Source organism: Leucopleurus acutus (genome assembly GCF_964270905.1).
Source record: "Leucopleurus acutus genome assembly, chromosome: 20".
Taxonomy (NCBI): domain Eukaryota; kingdom Metazoa; phylum Chordata; class Mammalia; order Artiodactyla; family Delphinidae; genus Leucopleurus; species Leucopleurus acutus.
Genome location: NC_139162.1, coordinates 36,524,696 through 36,543,252, shown reverse-complemented (window position 1 = coordinate 36,543,252; position 18,557 = coordinate 36,524,696). Strand labels below are relative to the sequence as shown.

At 35.8% G+C, this 18,557-nt stretch overlaps 1 protein-coding gene across 1 annotated transcript in view; it reads right to left on the bottom strand.

The window, feature by feature from the left end:
• Window positions 1-3,291: 3,291 nt before the first annotated feature.
• ITFG1 (integrin alpha FG-GAP repeat containing 1) overlaps window positions 3,292-18,557 on the bottom strand; it is a 238,738-nt gene continuing 223,472 nt past the window's right edge. The window contains exons 15-18 of the mRNA XM_082863446.1: window positions 12,525-12,649; window positions 11,878-11,960; window positions 7,304-7,421; window positions 3,292-4,662 (exon numbers count right to left, since the gene is read on the bottom strand). Coding sequence (XP_082719572.1) covers window positions 4,603-4,662; window positions 7,304-7,421; window positions 11,878-11,960; window positions 12,525-12,649 — 386 coding nt within the window. The 3' untranslated portion in view covers window positions 3,292-4,602. The remainder of the gene's footprint in view (window positions 4,663-7,303; window positions 7,422-11,877; window positions 11,961-12,524; window positions 12,650-18,557) is intronic.

Here is an 18,557-nt window from a genome sequence, read left to right as displayed (position 1 = left end):
TGTTTTTCTTGATAGAGGCTCTGGGGCAGCCTATAGCCAATAACTGATGAAGTGGGGGTGAAAAGGCCCAGCCTTCTTACCCTAACTTAGGACAGGTTAGGAGATAGAAGAGGTCATCCTATCTCAAAACTCACTGTAGGGTTGTAAGAGGCATTCTATTAAGAATGAACCACAACTTGATTTCTGCCTCTGCCCAGTCTTGCTTCCTTCCTTTCTTCTGTATAGGTGTTGATCAAGAGCACCCCCTAATCTATTATCTATTTTATTAGTCTTTTAAAATAACTGGCTAGGTGATGTAAAGCTAGGCTGCAAGTCATCACAAGGGCTGGTCAACTTTAGTTCACTTTTATACTGAGGAGTTGCCCTTAAGTATCCTAGCTTAATCCTCAGTAAGGTCTCTTGGACACAGTTCAAATTTTTGAGTTTCTTAAGTAGTTAATTCTAGCTATCTGTAAAGATTAATATTTCCTGACTTTTATCCTTTCTTAGAGATTTTCTAAAGAACAAAAGGAAAATTATTTTTTAAAATTAAAAAAATATTTATTTATTGATGGCTGTGTTGGGTCTTTGTTGCTATGCGCAGGCTTTCTCTAGTTTCAGCAAGTGGGGGCTGCTCTTTGTCGTGGTGCGTGGGCTTCTCATTGTGGTGGCTTCTCGCTGCAGAGCACGGGCTCTAGGTGCGTGGGCTTCAGTAGTTGTGGCATGCAGGCTCAGTAGTTGTGGCTCATGGGCTCTAGAACGCAGGCTCAGTAGTTGTGGCACACGGGTTTAGTTGCTCCATGGCATGTGTGATATTCCCGGACCAGGGCTTGAACCAGTGTTCCCTGCATTGGCAGGTGGATTCTTAACCACTGCACCACCAAGGAAGTCGAGGAAAATTATTTTTTAAAACATGGAATAAAGCTCATTTTTTTGCAATTACCATATGAACTCACTGGACCCTTGTATAAATCTAAGATATCTTAATTTACCCTGGTGATCTTATTTTTAGTAATAACTAAAATTTATTTTAGTTTTTATAAGATTACTTAATCTTAGTAATCTTGGTGATCTTATTTTTCCTATATCTCAAAACATTTTGCTATAGGATTTCTCTGCTTGAAAAGGCTGTATCTATGATGCCAAGATTGTTTTTACCTTTGATGGTTTAGTAACCACCACCTTTAGTAGAGAAGCACTTCACAACTTTATAGTGATACTTAATCTGAGGGTGAATCTCTAGGTATAGCTACTTGTAATAGGTCCCTACCTTTCCTTATCAAGAGTGGGAAGGGTATAAAAAGTATGTTTAGGGCCTCCCTGGTGGCGCAGTGGTTGAGAGTCCGCTTGCTGATGCAGGGGACACGGGTTCGTGCCCCGGTCCGGGAGGATCCCACATGCCGTGGAGTGGCTGGGCCCGTGAGCCATGGCTGCTGAACCTGCGCGTCCGGAGCCTGTGCTCCACAGTGGGAGAGGCCACAGCAGTGAGAGGCCCGCGTACTGAAAAAAAAAAAAAAAAAAAAAAAAAAAGTATGTTTATAAGTCGTTACCTTTGAATCTGAGGCCTTCTAGGAGAAACTATTTTGAGAATTAAATTTCTGAAAATATATCGTTTTTTGGCTGGTAGATGGAGAAATATAAAGCGCTAGTCTAGGTAAATGGTGTGTTAACAACAATGTATTTATTGTGTTTACAAGTATAGGTATATCTCGGAGATGTCGTGGGTTTGGTTCCAGACCACCACAATAAAGCAAATATCATGGTAAAAAGTGAGTCTCACAAACTGTTTTGGTTTCCCACTGTATATAAAAGTTATGTTTACACTATATTGTAGTCTATACAATACAGCATTATGCAATAGCATTATGTCTTTTTAAAGACAATGTACATACATTAAAAAACACAAAACAAAAAACCAATTACAACAGTAACATCAAAAATCACTGATCACAGGTCACTATAACAAATATAATAATAATTTAAAAATTTGAAATATTACAAGAATTACCAAAATGTGACACAGAGACATGAAGTGAGCAAATGCTGTTGGAAAAATGGCACCAATAGACTTACTAGATGCAGGGTTGCCACAAACATTCAATTTGTAAAAAATGCAATATTTGTGAAATGCAGTAAAGCGAAGCACAATAAAGTGAGGTTTGCCTGTATGTGATTGTTATCTTCAAAATGGTTACTAAGTCTTAATTACTCCTCCTTGTTACCAAAAGGAGGAGGATTATAGAAGTAAAGATCAGTGGAAGACAGTCAAAATGTTGTTTGTCACTGCAATGGGAAACAGGAGGGAAGAAAAGAACCAGCATTTATCAAGTACTTTCTACGCACATATTGCTACTTAAGACTCAAAATAGCTTTTTAGGGTATCACTCGGTATCCTTGTTTTACAGATGAAGAAACCAGAGCTCAAAGAGGCAAAGTGACAGACTAAAAAGTCACAAGATGGGAGAGTTAGGCCCTGTATCCTGATTAGTTTGACCTCGAAGTCTTGTGCTCTTTCCACTACAGTACTCAAAATTAATATAAGGATCTTTGTACAGCTGGCCCTTGAACAACGCAGGTGCTGACCTTCTGCGCAGTCGAAAATCTGAGTATAATTTTCCTGTTAGACCTCTGTATCCGAGATTCCGCATCTGTGGATTCAACCAACTGTGTACTACCATAGTACATATTTATTGAAAAAAACCATTTATAAGTGGACTTGTGCAGTTCAAACCCATTTTGTTCAAGGGTCAACTGTATTTGATTCTCAATGTTGTGACACATTTTTCACCTGCTGCCCCTTAATGAATGACATTGATGTTTCATTGAAGGTTAGTATCATGATACAGAAACACAGTATAAAGTCACTGATTGTATTGGGTTAGCCAAAAACTTCGTTCAGATTTTTCTGTAACATCTTAAGGGAAAACCGGAATGAACTTTTTGGCTAACCCAATATTTTTTGTTCTCATTACATTTTATATGACTGTAACAGTATTCCTCTTAGACTCTGACTACAAGCGAGTTTTACAACTCATGCTATATCAGTTGATTGATACTAAACCTACCTGTCTTTAGGGACAGTGTAGAAAAGTGCCTGGCACAGTGTTGTAGGTTGATAAATGAATTTAATTGGATATCATAGTCAGAGATGCCTATCTTGCCCTGACAAGCAAGCCACTTCTGTCCAAATCTGTGATTTAGACTTCATAACCTTTAGGGCTTATCATGGTCCAAAGTAATTATTTACACACTCACCAAAATTCTTTGTTTCAATACAGAATATTTATTAAGAATACATATTAACATGCTTAGATACACAAAGTAAACCACTTATACACATGCCATTCTCAGTGAACTGTAAGGAAAAAAACCATGAAGAACAAAATTAGTTGCTTTCAGATAAGTTTTTGTGTTTTATAGCTATCATACGTCCATTTGCATATTAGGAAGTTATTAGGATTGATATATAAACTTTTTCCCAATCTTACATGTAACTTTTTGGCAAGGGGAAGTTCATAAAAATTTGCATTGAAGTCTGAATGTAAATTATAGACTCTTACAAGCTTTTGAGAATAGAAATGTGATTGAAGATTTGCATTCCCAGATGCTATCTACAGCAGTTTCCTTTCAAGAAATCAAATGCTTTTCATTACCACATGATAAAAATCAGTGTTCAAATGAAAATTATTAGGGCACATTAATTCTTGGAGGGTATTACGATATAATTTTCAGTTAATATAAACAAGTAATAAATCTTAATAGAGGGTGTCAACACCAGGAATTTAAGTTTTCCAAAGACTATGCTTTCTACATGCCTGAAAATAAAATCCTATCAAGTCTAAATATATTTTGATAATTAGTTGTAGAAGTCTGTAAAAAAATTATTTAATAATAATAAATAATGACAACTACCACTTATTGAAAATTTACTCTATGCTAGGCACCAAGCTGGGTACTTTGTGTACATCATCCCATTTAATGTATACAACACCTCAAGTGAATAGTGTATTAGCTCTGTTTATAAACAAGAAAACTAAGGCTTAAGCAATTAGCTAAGTTCAAACAGCTTGTAAGTCGTGTAACCAGGAGTTTAAGGCAAGTCTGACTGCGATTCCAAAGCCAGCGTACCCAATCACTATATTGTATACCATCAGTGAAAGACCCCCTGACATGCTATAATGAGGGTGAATGGTTAATAATTTTATCTTTGATACATTCACAGAAGTATAATTTGCATCGTTAGAATAAGAAACAAGATGGATTCAAGTGGAAAACAAAAAACCCTGCTCATTTAAATATTTTTATTTACACGTGTCTTTTTCCATCATCATTATTCTAATAAGATTATAAATACGTAAACACCTTAGTACATGCAACACATTCCGCGAAGGAACAAATATGTACAGCACAATTGAAAAAAGAACCCAAATTATTATATACAAAATGCTTTAAAAAAAGACCTTGTAACACATTCAGACCATATTTATTTGAATACTTTCCAATAATTACCAAGGGATGTATCATTTATAAATAATAAAATCGCCTGTTTTCTTCTATAAGCCAAGTTTAATATTTCAGTTAATCAAGTGAATAGCCGTTCCATTATGCACTGCTAAAGGCAAGTCACATAGCATCAAAATGAAACCGATGGGCTTCTTGTCGTTTTTCTCTATCATCTGCTTTCTGAAAAAGAATTTTAGACTAGTTTATAAATGATAGGAAAATGTCAAGAAAAGATTAATTTAAAAAGTGGTTAATTAAAAAAATAAAAGCCCTGAGCAATTAGTAGGTAAAAGGTGTGATTTTATTATGTAATAATCTTATGAAATATTTTTATAGTTTACAGTAGCTATCTTATAATGAACAATCCTCTAAATTGAATTTAAAAAACCAACAAGAAATGTTCCTTAAAAGCTTAGTTTGTTATTTATTATTTATTTGAAAGTAGGAGTAAACATTAGATTTTGTAAGAATGGAATCAACTGTTACATTTTTCCCATTCTTAACACTGCTGAATCTAATTATATTAAAGTACATTAATTATTTTGGGGTTAACCTATTGATTTTGCATATATTTATTGATCCTCTGTTCCCAGCAAAGTATTGTGCTTGGAATTTTTTTTTGGCTGTGCTGTGTGGCATGTGGGATCTTAGTTCCCCAACCAGGGATCGAACCTGCGCCCCCTGCAGTGGAAGCGTGGACTCTTAACCACTGGACCACCAGGGAAGTCCTATGTGCTTGGAATTTTGAGGGATTAGAAAAGACACAGTTCTGTGTCTCGTTCTCAAGGAACTTATTAAAGCCTAAAAAGAAAATAGCAAAACATACTAAATAACTATTTCAGCATAAAATGTGAAAAATGTTACCAATATTCTGAGATTACTTCTGGGTTGGCATGATGAAATGCAAAGCTTTGAAAAGATAGTGTTTATGGAAATGAAGAGGAGGGACATTCACTACAAGATGCGGGAAGAACAGGAACAATCCTGAGAAGTCTGGCAGGAGCACGGGATATGTGAAAGTAACTGATAAGATAAAGACTGGAAAGGTGTATGGTAGAGTCACATGGAAGTACTATGTAGGCTATAGGCTGAGGGAGTTACACATTTTAGGCAGGGGGTGGTCACCAGAGGTTTTTGAGCAGAGGAGTGACATGATTAAGACTAAACTTAATGATGAGTAATCCGGCAGCAAAGTGCTAAATGGAGCGAAGGGGAGAGAATGGAATTTGGGAGGACAGGGAGTATTTAACAAGGAGCTGAACTAAACTAAAAGCACTGGTGTAAGGAATTCAGAAGTGGAGTCAGCTGCAGAGATTGTAGGGAGGCACAATGAGGAGGGCAACTGATTAAATCTTGTAGGGAATAAGAAAGAAGAGAGACAGCTTTAGGAAACTAGTTTTAAGTTGCTTGCAAGTGATCTAGGTAGAGGTTTCACGGTGACAGTTAGAAGTGGGGGAGAGACCTTTAGAGAGAGATGAGGGCTGGGCATCTCTGAGGTAATAGCTCAAGCCATGATTTTAGATAAAACTGGCAGGGAAAGTATATAAAGAGGGCCTAGGGCAGACACCGTGGCAGAAAGAACAGCCAGCGTAGGTGAAAAGAGAAGTGGACCAAGAGGTAGGTGACAAACCACAGTATCACAGACGGAGGCAGTATACAGATATGTATTTCAATCCGTATTTGTATTTAAAACTTCAGTTTTTAGCCACCGCATCATTATTATTGTAAGTCTACAATGTTTACACGGTAATTAGATCTCCTGTGAAATCAATAAAATTAATTTCCTTTCCTTCATAGGTCTAGAGCTGTGTAATATGTCATACTATGTTCTGACATTTCTAGACAAAAGTAAATAGAGTCATCTTTGATCTTACCTCTTAAGTTGCAATTTTAAAATCAACTGAATATGTAACTTTATGTTATCATTTTTTGTATGAACGGAGTGTTTTTTGAGAGACAAACCTATGAACATTTATTAGAACAATTAACATGTTCTCTTTTTCATAAGTTAAAACAGGTAACATAAAGCAGATGGTAATTTTAGTTAACAAAAATGATTATCATGAGCATCACAATCTAAAAATAATAGGTGCAAAAATGAAAACACTTTTGTGACACATAGAGCCCATTTTGGAGAACATTATTGGAACCCACTAGTTATGTAATAAATATATATTCATACACAAGTAGAAATTAGCTTTTTAAATTTATATCTAAACTATGAATAAATTTATGTGCTAGCCTTTTTCTCTACTCATAAACATTATATAAAAACTACATTTTTGGAGTTTTGTTTTTAATTATTATTTAGGGTGTTATACTAAAGAACAGAAATCAGTTTAGTTTAGTACAAAGAATACTTGATAGATGGAAAAGATGTTTATCACTTTGCTACTTCCCACCTAAACTCTCTCTGCTCTAATTTTTTATAAAGAGATAGCTGTTATTCCCAGAAAAAAATGTCCATGGCCCTATCAGTAAATAATGGACACAGGCTCATTTAAGAAATGATTATTATTTTCCAGGCCATTATGAAATTACTTCTAATTAAGCTTTTTGATATGCCTGTTGATTTGGGGGTGTTCACTTTATTACTTTTGTACAGTATCAAAGTTTTAAAATACATAGGCTGATTTGCAGGAATTGCTAAGAGACATTAGTAACTCAGGGGGATGAAAAAATTATCATTAATAAGATGACATTACGGACAGAACTTGAAAAATCAGAAAATCTTAGTCATGTGAAAAAGTTTGAAATATAGTGTTTTTAAAGAGTAACATATTACTATTATAAAGTTAATGTTCCATTTAAATGAACAAACCTTTTCCTGCCAATGTAAAATGCCAATTATTGCCAAGATGAAAACACAGACTCCGATGAGCGCTATAGCAGTAAGCAGAACAATGTTACTTGGTGTAAGATACAGTTTGGCACTCCAGCTGTAGATGAAAAGAGAAGAATTAAAATTACACATTTTAATTTAAAAATAACAAAATACTATTGAGACCAAAAAGCAAAAGAGCTTATTAATTAATGAATCAGTCCATTCATTCATTAATTCATTCACCTATCTATCCATTCATTATAAATAAAACAAAAGCAATTAAAATTAAGATAGGGTTAAGAATATTGACGATCCAGCAGAGTTCAGATTTTTACTCCAAGAACTGAAATAGAATAGAATTTTTGATGAGATGCTTTGCTATTTTTCTTTGCTCCTGTGAGAATTATTCTTGGGTAAACTTATCAAGGGTACTTTGGGCAATCTTAGACATTGTTTTTATGTCTTGTTTGACTTACTGAATTAGAAACCTTGAACTTTAAGGCTACATAGTCACATGATTTTTGATAAGATTTCTATATCTTATTTTTTGACCCCTGTTCACATATGTACTATGACTAAGTAAAAGAACCATATGTCCAAGTAGGTGTAGATAGATGCTTGTACAAAATGTCATGTTGGAGGGTTTACATTATTACAATGACACTGAGACTTCTTACAAAATCACTTTTAGTTCCTCAGTGTTAATGGCAATATACAAACTTTAGCATAAATAGAACTAGCTCTTTCCTCTAAAACAGTCCACATAATACAGCACTTGCAAACACTGAAAAGCCTAAAACTGAGGTCTATATTACCAACACTGTAGGTAGTTATATATAAAGAACTTTTTGTTCTCTCTGAAAATAGATAATGGATATATTTTCATCTTAAAAGTTTAATAAAGGTAAGATTATTCTGATAAATGGCAAGCACCAACTGACTTATTTTGGGATAATTAAAATTTACTGATCCATAAGTTAGCCTCTAGTCAATAAATCTCAAAATACACCTCAAACTAAAATCAATTTGGTTTTTATTATGTACATAAATTTGAAAAGAACATTTTTTTCAGAAAGAGCAAGAGAAACGTGATAAATGTTGAGCTTATTATGGAAGAAAGGCTATAACAAAATTTCCCAGAAATTCAAGAGTAAGAAAACCTTAAGAAACAAATACTGTTAATTAGTTGAGGTTAGCTATTCTCAGCACCTTACCTCATACATAAGAAAAGGTCCTTTCATGAGATTTTTTTGGTAGTTCCAATTTATCTATCTATCTATCTATCTATCTATAAGTCTTTATTGAATTTGTTACAATATTGCTTCTGTTTTATGTTTTGGTTTTTTGGCCCCAAGGCATGTGGGATCTTAGCTCCCCAACCAGAGATCAAACCCGCACCCCCTGCATTGGAAGGTGAAGTCTTAACCACTGGGCCGCCAGGGAAGTCCCGGTAGTTCTAATTTAAAAATAGATTTAAAAAACCCATGAATAAAGGAATTTCGGTAAGAAAAACAATGAACAAAAGGCCAATACTGAGTTTCTTACTCAGAAGCAGTCATTCTTCTCAGTTTCTTACATATCCTTCCAGAGGTATTCTATACATACATAAACATATACGCATAGATATCTTCTTTATAAATCACAAATCATTGCTTATTATTCATAAGTGCATTTTCCTTTTATCTTTTGCTTTACCACTCTATTTTAAAAGATTATCATGATATTGCATGATATAGAAGTACTATAATTCATATAGTTTCTTGTGCAGATTCATTTTGTTATAAATTTCAAAATTTTAATAGACTCATTAAAAAAGTCTAAACTCAGACCATAACTGTTTTTTTTTTTTTCTTTGCGGTACGCGGGCCTCTCGCTGCTGTGGCCTCTCCTGTTGCGGAGCACAGGCTCCGGACACGCAGGCTCAGCGGCCATGGCTCACGGGCCCAGCCGCTCCGCGGCATGTGGGATCCTCCCGGACCAGGGCACGAGCCCGTGTCCCCTGCATCAGCAGGCGGACTCTCAACCACTGCGCCACCAGGGAAGCCTATAACTGTTTTTATTGATATCTTATTTCAAGCATAATGCTGTAATAAAGTTGTTTTCTTAAGTAGTTTGGTTCTAAAGCCCATAAATCCACCATAAAATACCTCCAGGGGTGTGCTGGTAAACTGGCTCTCTGGGGGGAAAAAAACCCCTGAGTGGCACTTGCCAATTTTCATGGTGTAAACAGTCCCATCATAGCTGATTTTAACGTGATCTCCCTGAACAGAAGTGGAAAGAGATGCACACAATCAGCTCATGAGGTGGCATGAGCTGGTTCTAGCAAACCATCTAAAAATTTAATAAAGGACAATACAACCTGCACTTGTTATTTGTTGTCTCTTTGATGATGGCCATTCTGACAGGTGTGAGGTGATATCTCATTGTGGTTTCGATTTGCATTTCCCTGATGATTAGTGATGCTGAGCATCTTTTCATGTGCCTTTTGGCTACCTGTATGTCTTCTTTGGAAAAAATGTCTATTCAGATCCTCTGCCCATTTTTTAATAGATACAGTATGGGGATTCCTCAGAAAATTAAAAATAGAACTACCATATGATCCAGCAATTCTACTTCTGAGTATTTGCCCAAAGAAAATGAAAACATCAATTAGAAAAGATACACGCACCCCTATGTTCACTGTGCCATTATTTACAACAGTCAAGGTAATGGAAGCAACCTAAGTGCCCAGCAATAGATGAAGGGATAAAGAAGATGTGAGTGCTCTCCCTCTCTCTCCCCCTCTCTCTCTCTACACACACACACACACACACACACACACACACACACACACACACATTTATACATATACACACAATGGAATATTGCTTGGCTATAAAAAAAAATGGAATCTTGCCATTTGCCATTTGTAACAACATGGATGGACCTAGAGAGTATCATGCTAAGTGAAAAAAGTCAAACAGAGAAAGACAAATACTGTATGATTTCACTTATATGTGGAATCTGGAAAACAAGACAAATGAACAAACATAACAAAACAGAAACAGAGTTATAGATACAGAAAATAAACAGGTGGTTGCCAGAGGGGAGAGGGATGAGGGGAGGAGACAAATGGGTGAGGGCGATTGAGAGGTACAAACTTCCAGCTGCAAAGTAAATGAGTCACGGGTATGAAATGTACAGTGTGGGGAATATAGTCAATAATTATCTAATATCTTTGGCAACAGATTGTAACCAGACTTAACCATGGTGATCATTTTGAAGTGTTTATAAACATCAAATCACTATGTTGTGTAACAGGAACTAACATAGTATTATAGGTCAGTTATATTTCCAAAAAAAAGTCATAGAAAAAGAGATCAGATTTGTGGTTACCAGAGGTGGGGGGGGGAATTGGATGAAAACAGTCAAAAGGTACAAACTTTGAATTATAAGATAAATAAGTACTAGGGGTGTAATGCACAACACGACAAACAGAATTAACACTGCCATATGTTATATATGAAATTTGTTAAGAGAGTAAATCCTAAGAGTTCTCATCACAAGGAAAAACGTATTTTTTTCTGTTTCTTTAATTTTGTATCTATGTGAGAAAATGGATGTTCACTAAACTTACTGTGATAATCATTTTTTGATGTATGTAAGTTAAATCATTATGCTGTATACCTTAAACTTACACAGTGCTGTATGTCAATTATATCACAACAAAACTGGAAGAAGAAAAAAGAACAGTACAGGCTGTATTTTGAGAAGAAATGTAATAAGCCACTAGTTACATTTTAATAGCTTATTTTTTCATATTGACATGAGAGTAGCCTTAAGAACAAGTTATATTTTTCCCAATGAAATTTAAATGTTAATGAATACCTTCACCACCTACTTTTTGAAATAATGGAATCAACCTAATAATTTAAAGAAAAACAAACAGAGATAAAGATTTAGAATTAAATGCTATATTATACAAGGAACATGTTTTGCTAATAAGGATAAAAATACCTACTGTTCACTGAAAAATTACTATATGCTGGGTACTGTGTTAAGCATATTTCATCCTCATTCTTGTAAGGTAGGTATTTTATCTCCCAATTTCTACAGAGCAGAAATTGACCCTCAGAGAGAACAAAGGACTAGCTTCCAATCTCAGTCAGCTAGCAGTGGATCCGAGTTTCTAGCCTGGGTCCGCTGAACTTCAAAATTTGTGCCTAACAACTGTGGGATATATACCACTTCTCAAAGCATTTGCTAAAAAAGATCATTGCTTATAAAGTTCAGCAGCCTGAAATTTTAGAATTTATGGCCAGTAAACTGAAGACCAGTTTATTTAAGCAGAATATGTATAAGTCCCTAGTTAGTTAACCTGCTGTTTTTCTAATAAGGTTTAGTTTGTTCTTCGTGAAAAATGTCAGGGACCTTTTGTGTAGGTATGTTTAGGCATTTAAAGTTTGCTGTAAGCAAATTAAGTCATGACACTCATGGGAACACAGCAGGAATAGAGAAAGTTTTTAAAAGATATAACTATGATTCAGAGTTGACAGTATTTTTACCAAATTCAGTTCAAGCAAGGACATTACCTTCGAGGAACATCGTGAGGATATGGAATGACAATTAGCTGAGAATTTGGAATGATTGCGGTCCATTCTTGTTTCCGTATAGACTGGAAAAAGAATTTAAGAACATTTAACATTCAGTACACTTTAAAGACACAATAATTATTCTAAATAAATAAGAAAAAGCTTAAGTACTCTTTGATTAACTGAAATCCTAGGTATGGACTAAGCTGAATTTACATATATTAGGCCCCAAATAGGACTCCTATCGGCAAAAATTTCTCCATCTTTTCAGGGAAGGATTATATTTCTGTCTCATGGATTCATTAATTTATTGAACACACTTATGTAGCAGGCACTGTTCAAGGTGCTATGAACAAATGCTGCTTTGGAGCTAAAATTCAAGTTGAGGTAGAGTCTGACAATAAACAAAATAAAAATATTTGGTATGTTAGATGGTGAAAATGATAAGGAGAAAAAGCAGGGAAGAGGAGGGGCAGGAAGTCTTAAGGTTTATTTCTTCAAATTATAATGTGCTCTGTGTAAGATAAGCTTTGATTGGTCACTACCAATGAATTTTAAAAATTCTTTAAATGGAATAAAAATATTTTAATTCAAATATTTGAATAATAAATATTTAAAAATAGATTAATTATAATTTTTTTACTCACCTTCTCTCCAGATGGACGGGGAATACCAACATAAAGATGATCAAGAAAATTTGCACTTCGACCTAAACCAAGTACATTGTATGGCAGTTGGAGAGCTAAATGTGCCGACTGGCTAAGTTGTCCAGCTAAATTTATTAAAAGAAAGAAAAAAGAACAATACATCTTTGGAGACATTGCTCTCATCAAACATTAAAATGATAAATGTTACAAGTTTAGGTGCTAGAACTTATCTTTAAGCATAAAAAGGTGAAATGAAATGCCCAGTTCATTATATTAATGATTCATTTTTTAAACAGTAAGAGAGATAATTCACATCTCATAAACATCACCTATTTAAAGTATACAGTTAAGTGGTTTTGAGTATATTCAAAAAGGTGTTGAGCTGTAAGCACAATCATATTTTAAAACATTTTCATCACCCAAAAAAGAAACTCCATACCCATTAGCAGTTATTCCTATTTCTAAGCCCTACACTTCCAGATACAGGTAACCACTAATCTACTTTCTTTATAGATTTGCCTATCCTGGAGATTCATATAAATGCAATCAAGCAATGTGTGCTCTTTTTATGAATAATGCTGCTGTAAACATTCACATACAAGTTTCTGTGTCAACTTATGTTTTCCGAAATGGCTGTATCATTCTACATTCCCAACATTAATAGTTGAGGGTTCCAATTTTTCCAAATTCTAACACTTTATCTTTCTTTTTTTTTTTTGGTATGCGGGCCTCTCACTGTTGTGGCCTCTCCCGTTGCAGAGCACAGGCTCCGGATGCGCAGGCTCAGCGGCCATGGCTCACCGGCCCAGCCGCTCCGCGGCATGTGGGATCTCCTCGGACTGGGGCACGAACCCGTGTCCCCTGCATCGGCAGGTGGACTCTCAACAACTGCGCCACCAGGGAAGCCCTGTCTAACTTTTTGATCATAGCCATTCTAGTGGTTATGAACTGGTATATCATTGTGGCTTTCATTTACATTTACCTAATAACTAATGATGTTGAGCTTTCTTTTCATGTGCTTATTGGCCATTTTTGTAGCTTCCTTTTTAGGTCTTAAGGTTGGTAGCGAGTGGTCTCTTCTTTCATTCTGGATTTTAGTAATTTGAGTCTTCTCTTTTTCTTGATCAGTCTAGCTAAAGGTTTGTACATTTTGTTAATCTTTAAAAAACCCAAATTTTGGTTCAACTGGTTTTTCTCTAGATTTTCTACTCCCTACTTATTTCCTCTCACTATGTCCTGTCTTCTGCTTGCTTTGGGTTTAGTTTGCTGTTTTTTTTCTAGCTTCTTGAGGTAGAAAGTTAGGTTATTGATTTCAGATTGTTGTTATTCCTTAATATAGGCATTTGTAACAATAAAATTTCCTCTAAGAACTGTTTTTCCCTCTAAGAACTCCATATATTTTGGAAGGTTGTGTTTCTGTTTTCATTCACCTAAAGTATTTTCTTAGTTTCTCTTGTGATTTCTTCTTTGACCCATTGGGTTTTTAGGACTGTGTTGTTTCATTTCCAGATATTTTTGAATTTCTAAATTGTTATTGATTTCTAATTATCATCCCGCTGCAGTTGGGGAACATACTTAGGATGATTTCAATATTTTTAATTTATTGAGGCTTGTTTTATGACCTAGCATATGGTCTGTCTTGGAGAATGTTCCATGTATGCTTGAGAAGAATGCATATTCTGCCGTTGTTGGGTGGAGTGTTCTATACAAGTCTGTTAGGTTTAGTTGGTTTATAGTGTCATTATCTCTTCTTTATTGATTTTTTTGCTAAGTTGTTTGATACATTACTGAAAGTATTAAAATTGGGGTAATAAAGCCTCCAATTTCTCTCTTCATGTATCTTGGGGGCTCTGTTGTTAGGTGTGTATGTCTTTGTAGTTGTTACATCTTCCACATGGATTGACCTTTTTATTATCATTATAAAATGTCCTTCTTTGTCTCTAGTAACAATTTTTGTCTTAAAGCCCTAGTTTTATCTGATATTAGAATGGTCACTCCAGCTCTCCTTTGGTTACTCTTTGCATGGTATAATTTACACCCCCCCTTTTTTAAATTTCAACTTATTTGTATCGTTGAATCTAAAGTGTTTCTCTTGCAGATAGCACCTAGCTGAGTCATATTATATTAGCCATTCTGCCAATCTCTCTGCCTTTTGATAGGAGTGTTTATTCCATTTACATTCAATGTAATTACTGATAAGGTAGGACTTTTGCCTGCCATTTGCTATCGGTTTTCTATATGTCTTTTTAATTGTTCTGTTCCTCCATTGCTGCTTTAATTCCATAGTTTCTTTTATTATATATTTTCTGAGCTATTTTCTTAGTGGTTGCCTGTGGATTGCAATTAGCATATTAACTTAACAAAATAACAATACCTAGCACATACAACTTTCCTCCAAAATCCTCCCTCCCTTGTAATACTGTTATTATACAAATTATATTTTTATATATTATCAGCCCGTTGACACAAATTTATAATTATTACTTTATGTAGTTGTTCCGTAAATCACCTAGGAAATAAGAGGAACTATTTGACAGAAATACATAAACCATATTTTATACTTATCTATAGTTTTACAGGTGTTTTTTACTTGTTTGTGTGGATTCAAGTTATTGTCTAGTAGTCCTCTCAGTTCAGCCTTAAGGGCTCCCTTTAGTATTCTTTTTATTTTTCTTTTCTTTTTTTTGTGGTACGCGGGCCTCTCACTGTTGTGGCATCTCCCGTTGCGGAGCACAGGCTCCAGACGTGCAGGCTCAGTGGCCATGGCTCATGGACCCAGCCACCCTGCGGCATGTGGGATCTTCCCGGACCAGGGCACGAACCCGTGTCCCCTGCATTGGCAGGCAGACTCTCAACCACTGCGCCACCAGGGAAGCCCAAGTGTGAACTCTTTGAGTTACTCTGAGTTTGTTGAGTTTCTATGTGCAGATTAGTGTTTTTCATCATATTTGGATGGTTTCAGCCATTCTTTCTTTAGATGTACATTCTGCCCCTTTCTTTATCTCTTTTTCTTCTAAGACTCGCTTTATGCATATGATGGTATGATTGATGGTGGCTCACAGGTTCTGAGGTTGTTCATTTTTCTTTCTGTATACTCTCAATTGACCTATATTCAAGTTTGCTGATTCTTTTGCCAGCTCAAATCTGTTGTTGAGCACTCTACAGAATTTTTCATTTCAGTTACTGTACTTTCAACTCCAGAATTTCCATTTGATTCTTAAAATGATCTTTACTTCTTCACTTATATCTTCTATTAGTGGGACACAGTTGTAATACTTACCTTTAGTTTTTTAATCCTAGTTTCCTTTAGGTCTTTGAACATGTTTATAATAGCCAATTTATAGGTTCTGTTAACTAAGTCCAACACCACTGGGCACATTTTCTGTTGTTTGCTTTTTTAAAAAAAATGTGTATGTGGCATACTTTCCTGTTTCTTTGCATGTTTTATAGTGTTTTTTGGTTGTTGTTGGAAAGTGGACTTCTTAGATAATATAACAGCTATGGTATCTCCCTCTAAGGGTTTGATGGTCTTTCTTTTTGATATTGTTGTTGCTCATTTGTTTAGTGACTTTCCTAGATGGATTCTATAGATTCTGTATTCCCTACAGTGCCTGCCACAAAGTTCTTTTATTTTCTTATTTTTAAAGTTCTTGTTCTAAGCCTGGTTTCCGAGGAGGCATACATGGCTCAGTATAACTCAGTGGTCAGCTAATGATTGGCCATTAGATTTCCTTAAATATCTTGTCTGTATATCTTCCAAACTTTGTCAGTGGGATTTATGTGTGAAGATATGCCTTCAAACTTCAGGCACTTTACAAGATAGCCTTACCTTTCATTTCTTGCTTGAGCCTCGAGGTAGCATACTCAAGCTAAGTATCTGAATGAGGTATTTTCCTTTCTAGGCATGTTCTTAGCCATGTAAGATGTCCAAGAATATATTTTAGCCTTTCAAAGTTGCCTATGGCTGTCTGGTGCCTCAGGGCTTCCTTTTATGTTTTGGCCAGGCTCTTGTTCACTACACCTGGGATTTTTCCAACAGACTGTTGTTTTGGGTAATGTCTTGGAGGAATAGGGCTTTTCTTTTTCCTGCTGGGTTGAACTCTGAGTCAAATCAAATAGCCCCAACATCCTGAGAAGGGATTTTCCAAGGAGTTGCTAGATTAGACGCATATTGACAGTGCTATAGAGATGGGAATTTTAATGGACTCCAAAGTTCCATCCCGTCCAGTGACTGTGAGGCTACTAGCTATTCATGGCTGCTGCACCATTCAGCAGAGAGGGGAGGTGGGATGTAAACAACCCCAAGTTAAAATGCCACAGACTCTGTTGTCTTAAGTATCAGGAGTTCCTCTTGGATAGACAATGCTCAGAACATTCTGTGGCTTTGGTTAATTTCCAGAGTTCTGAAATGGTTAATGTTAGTTGTTAGGCCAGTACTTTTTGTTTGTTTGTTTGTTTTATGGGGAGGGAGGGGACAGCAGGTTCATGAAGTCCTCACACTGTCATTCCAAAAATCAATCTCTCCCTATCATGGTTCACTTTAAAAGACGGTATTTATTTGCTAGGTATTTGCTACATAATTAAACAGAATATTTAAATATTAACAGGGTTAGGGACTTCCCTGGAGGTCCAGGGCTGGGACTCTGCACTCCCAGTGCGGGGGGCCCAGGTTCAATCCCTGGTCACGGAACTAGATCCCACATGCCGCAACTAAAATGTCCTGCCCATGGTGACAAGGATCCCACGTGCTGCAACTGAGATCTGGCACAGCCAAATTAAAAAAAAAAAAAATTACAGGGTTAGTTAATACCTAAACATTTTAATATTCAGTGGGACTCTGCTAAACATCTACTAATGTTACCCAGATATATGACATCATTGGAAAGTATATATACCTGATTTTTTATACCATTCTTACATTAGTAAGAGAAAAGTATAATGAAAAGGAACACTGAATTTAGGGATAGGCGCTCTTAATACAGTTAAACTATGTATGTAAAACTGTAAAGCTGCATGGGCTACAGAATTAGTTTGTCTCATAGACTTGTGCTGATTGAATGATAATGCTTAAAAGAGTGCCTAAGAGACAGTAAATGTTGTTAAACTAAATGTTAAATATGGCAGAAGCAAGAACTACAATCCTGCAGCCTGTGGAACAAAAACCACATTCACAGAAAGATAGAAAAGACGAAAAGGCAGAGGGCTATGTACCAGATGAAGGAACAAGATAAAACCCCAGAAAAACAACTAAATGAAGTGGAGATAGGCAACCTTCCAGAAAAAGAATTCAGAATAATGATAATGAAGATGATCCAGGACCTTGAAAAAAAAATGGAGACAAAGATTGAGAAAATGCAAGAAATGTTTAACAAAGACCTAGAAGAGTTAAAGAACAAACAAACAGCGATGAACAATACAGTAACTGAAATGAAAACTACACTAGAAGGAACCAATACCAGAATAACTGAGGCAGAGGAACGGATATGTGACCTAGAAGACAGAATGGTGGAATTCACTGCTGCAGAACAAAACAAAGAATGAAAAGAAATGAAGACAGCCTAAGAGACCTCTGGGACAACATTAAATGCAACAACACTTGCATTATAGGGGTCGTAGAAGGAGAAGAGAGAGAGAAAGGACCTGAGAAAATATTTGAAGTGATTATAGTCGAAAACTTCCCTAACATGGGAAAGGAAATAGCCACCCAAGTCCAGGAAGTGCAGCGAGCCCCATACAGGATAAACCTAAGGAGAAACATGCCGAGACACATAGTAATCAAATTGGCAAAAATTAAAGACAAAGAAAAATTATTGAAAGCAGCAAGGGAAAAAGGACAAATAACATACAAGGGAACTCCCATAAGGTTAACAGCTGATTTCTCAGCAGAAACTCTGCAAGCCAGAAAGGAGTGGCATGATATACTTAAAGTGATGAAAGGGAAGAACCTACAACCAAGATTACTCTACCCGGCAAGGATCTCATTCAGATTTGATGGAGAAATCAAAAGCTTTACAGACAAGCAAAAGCTAAGAG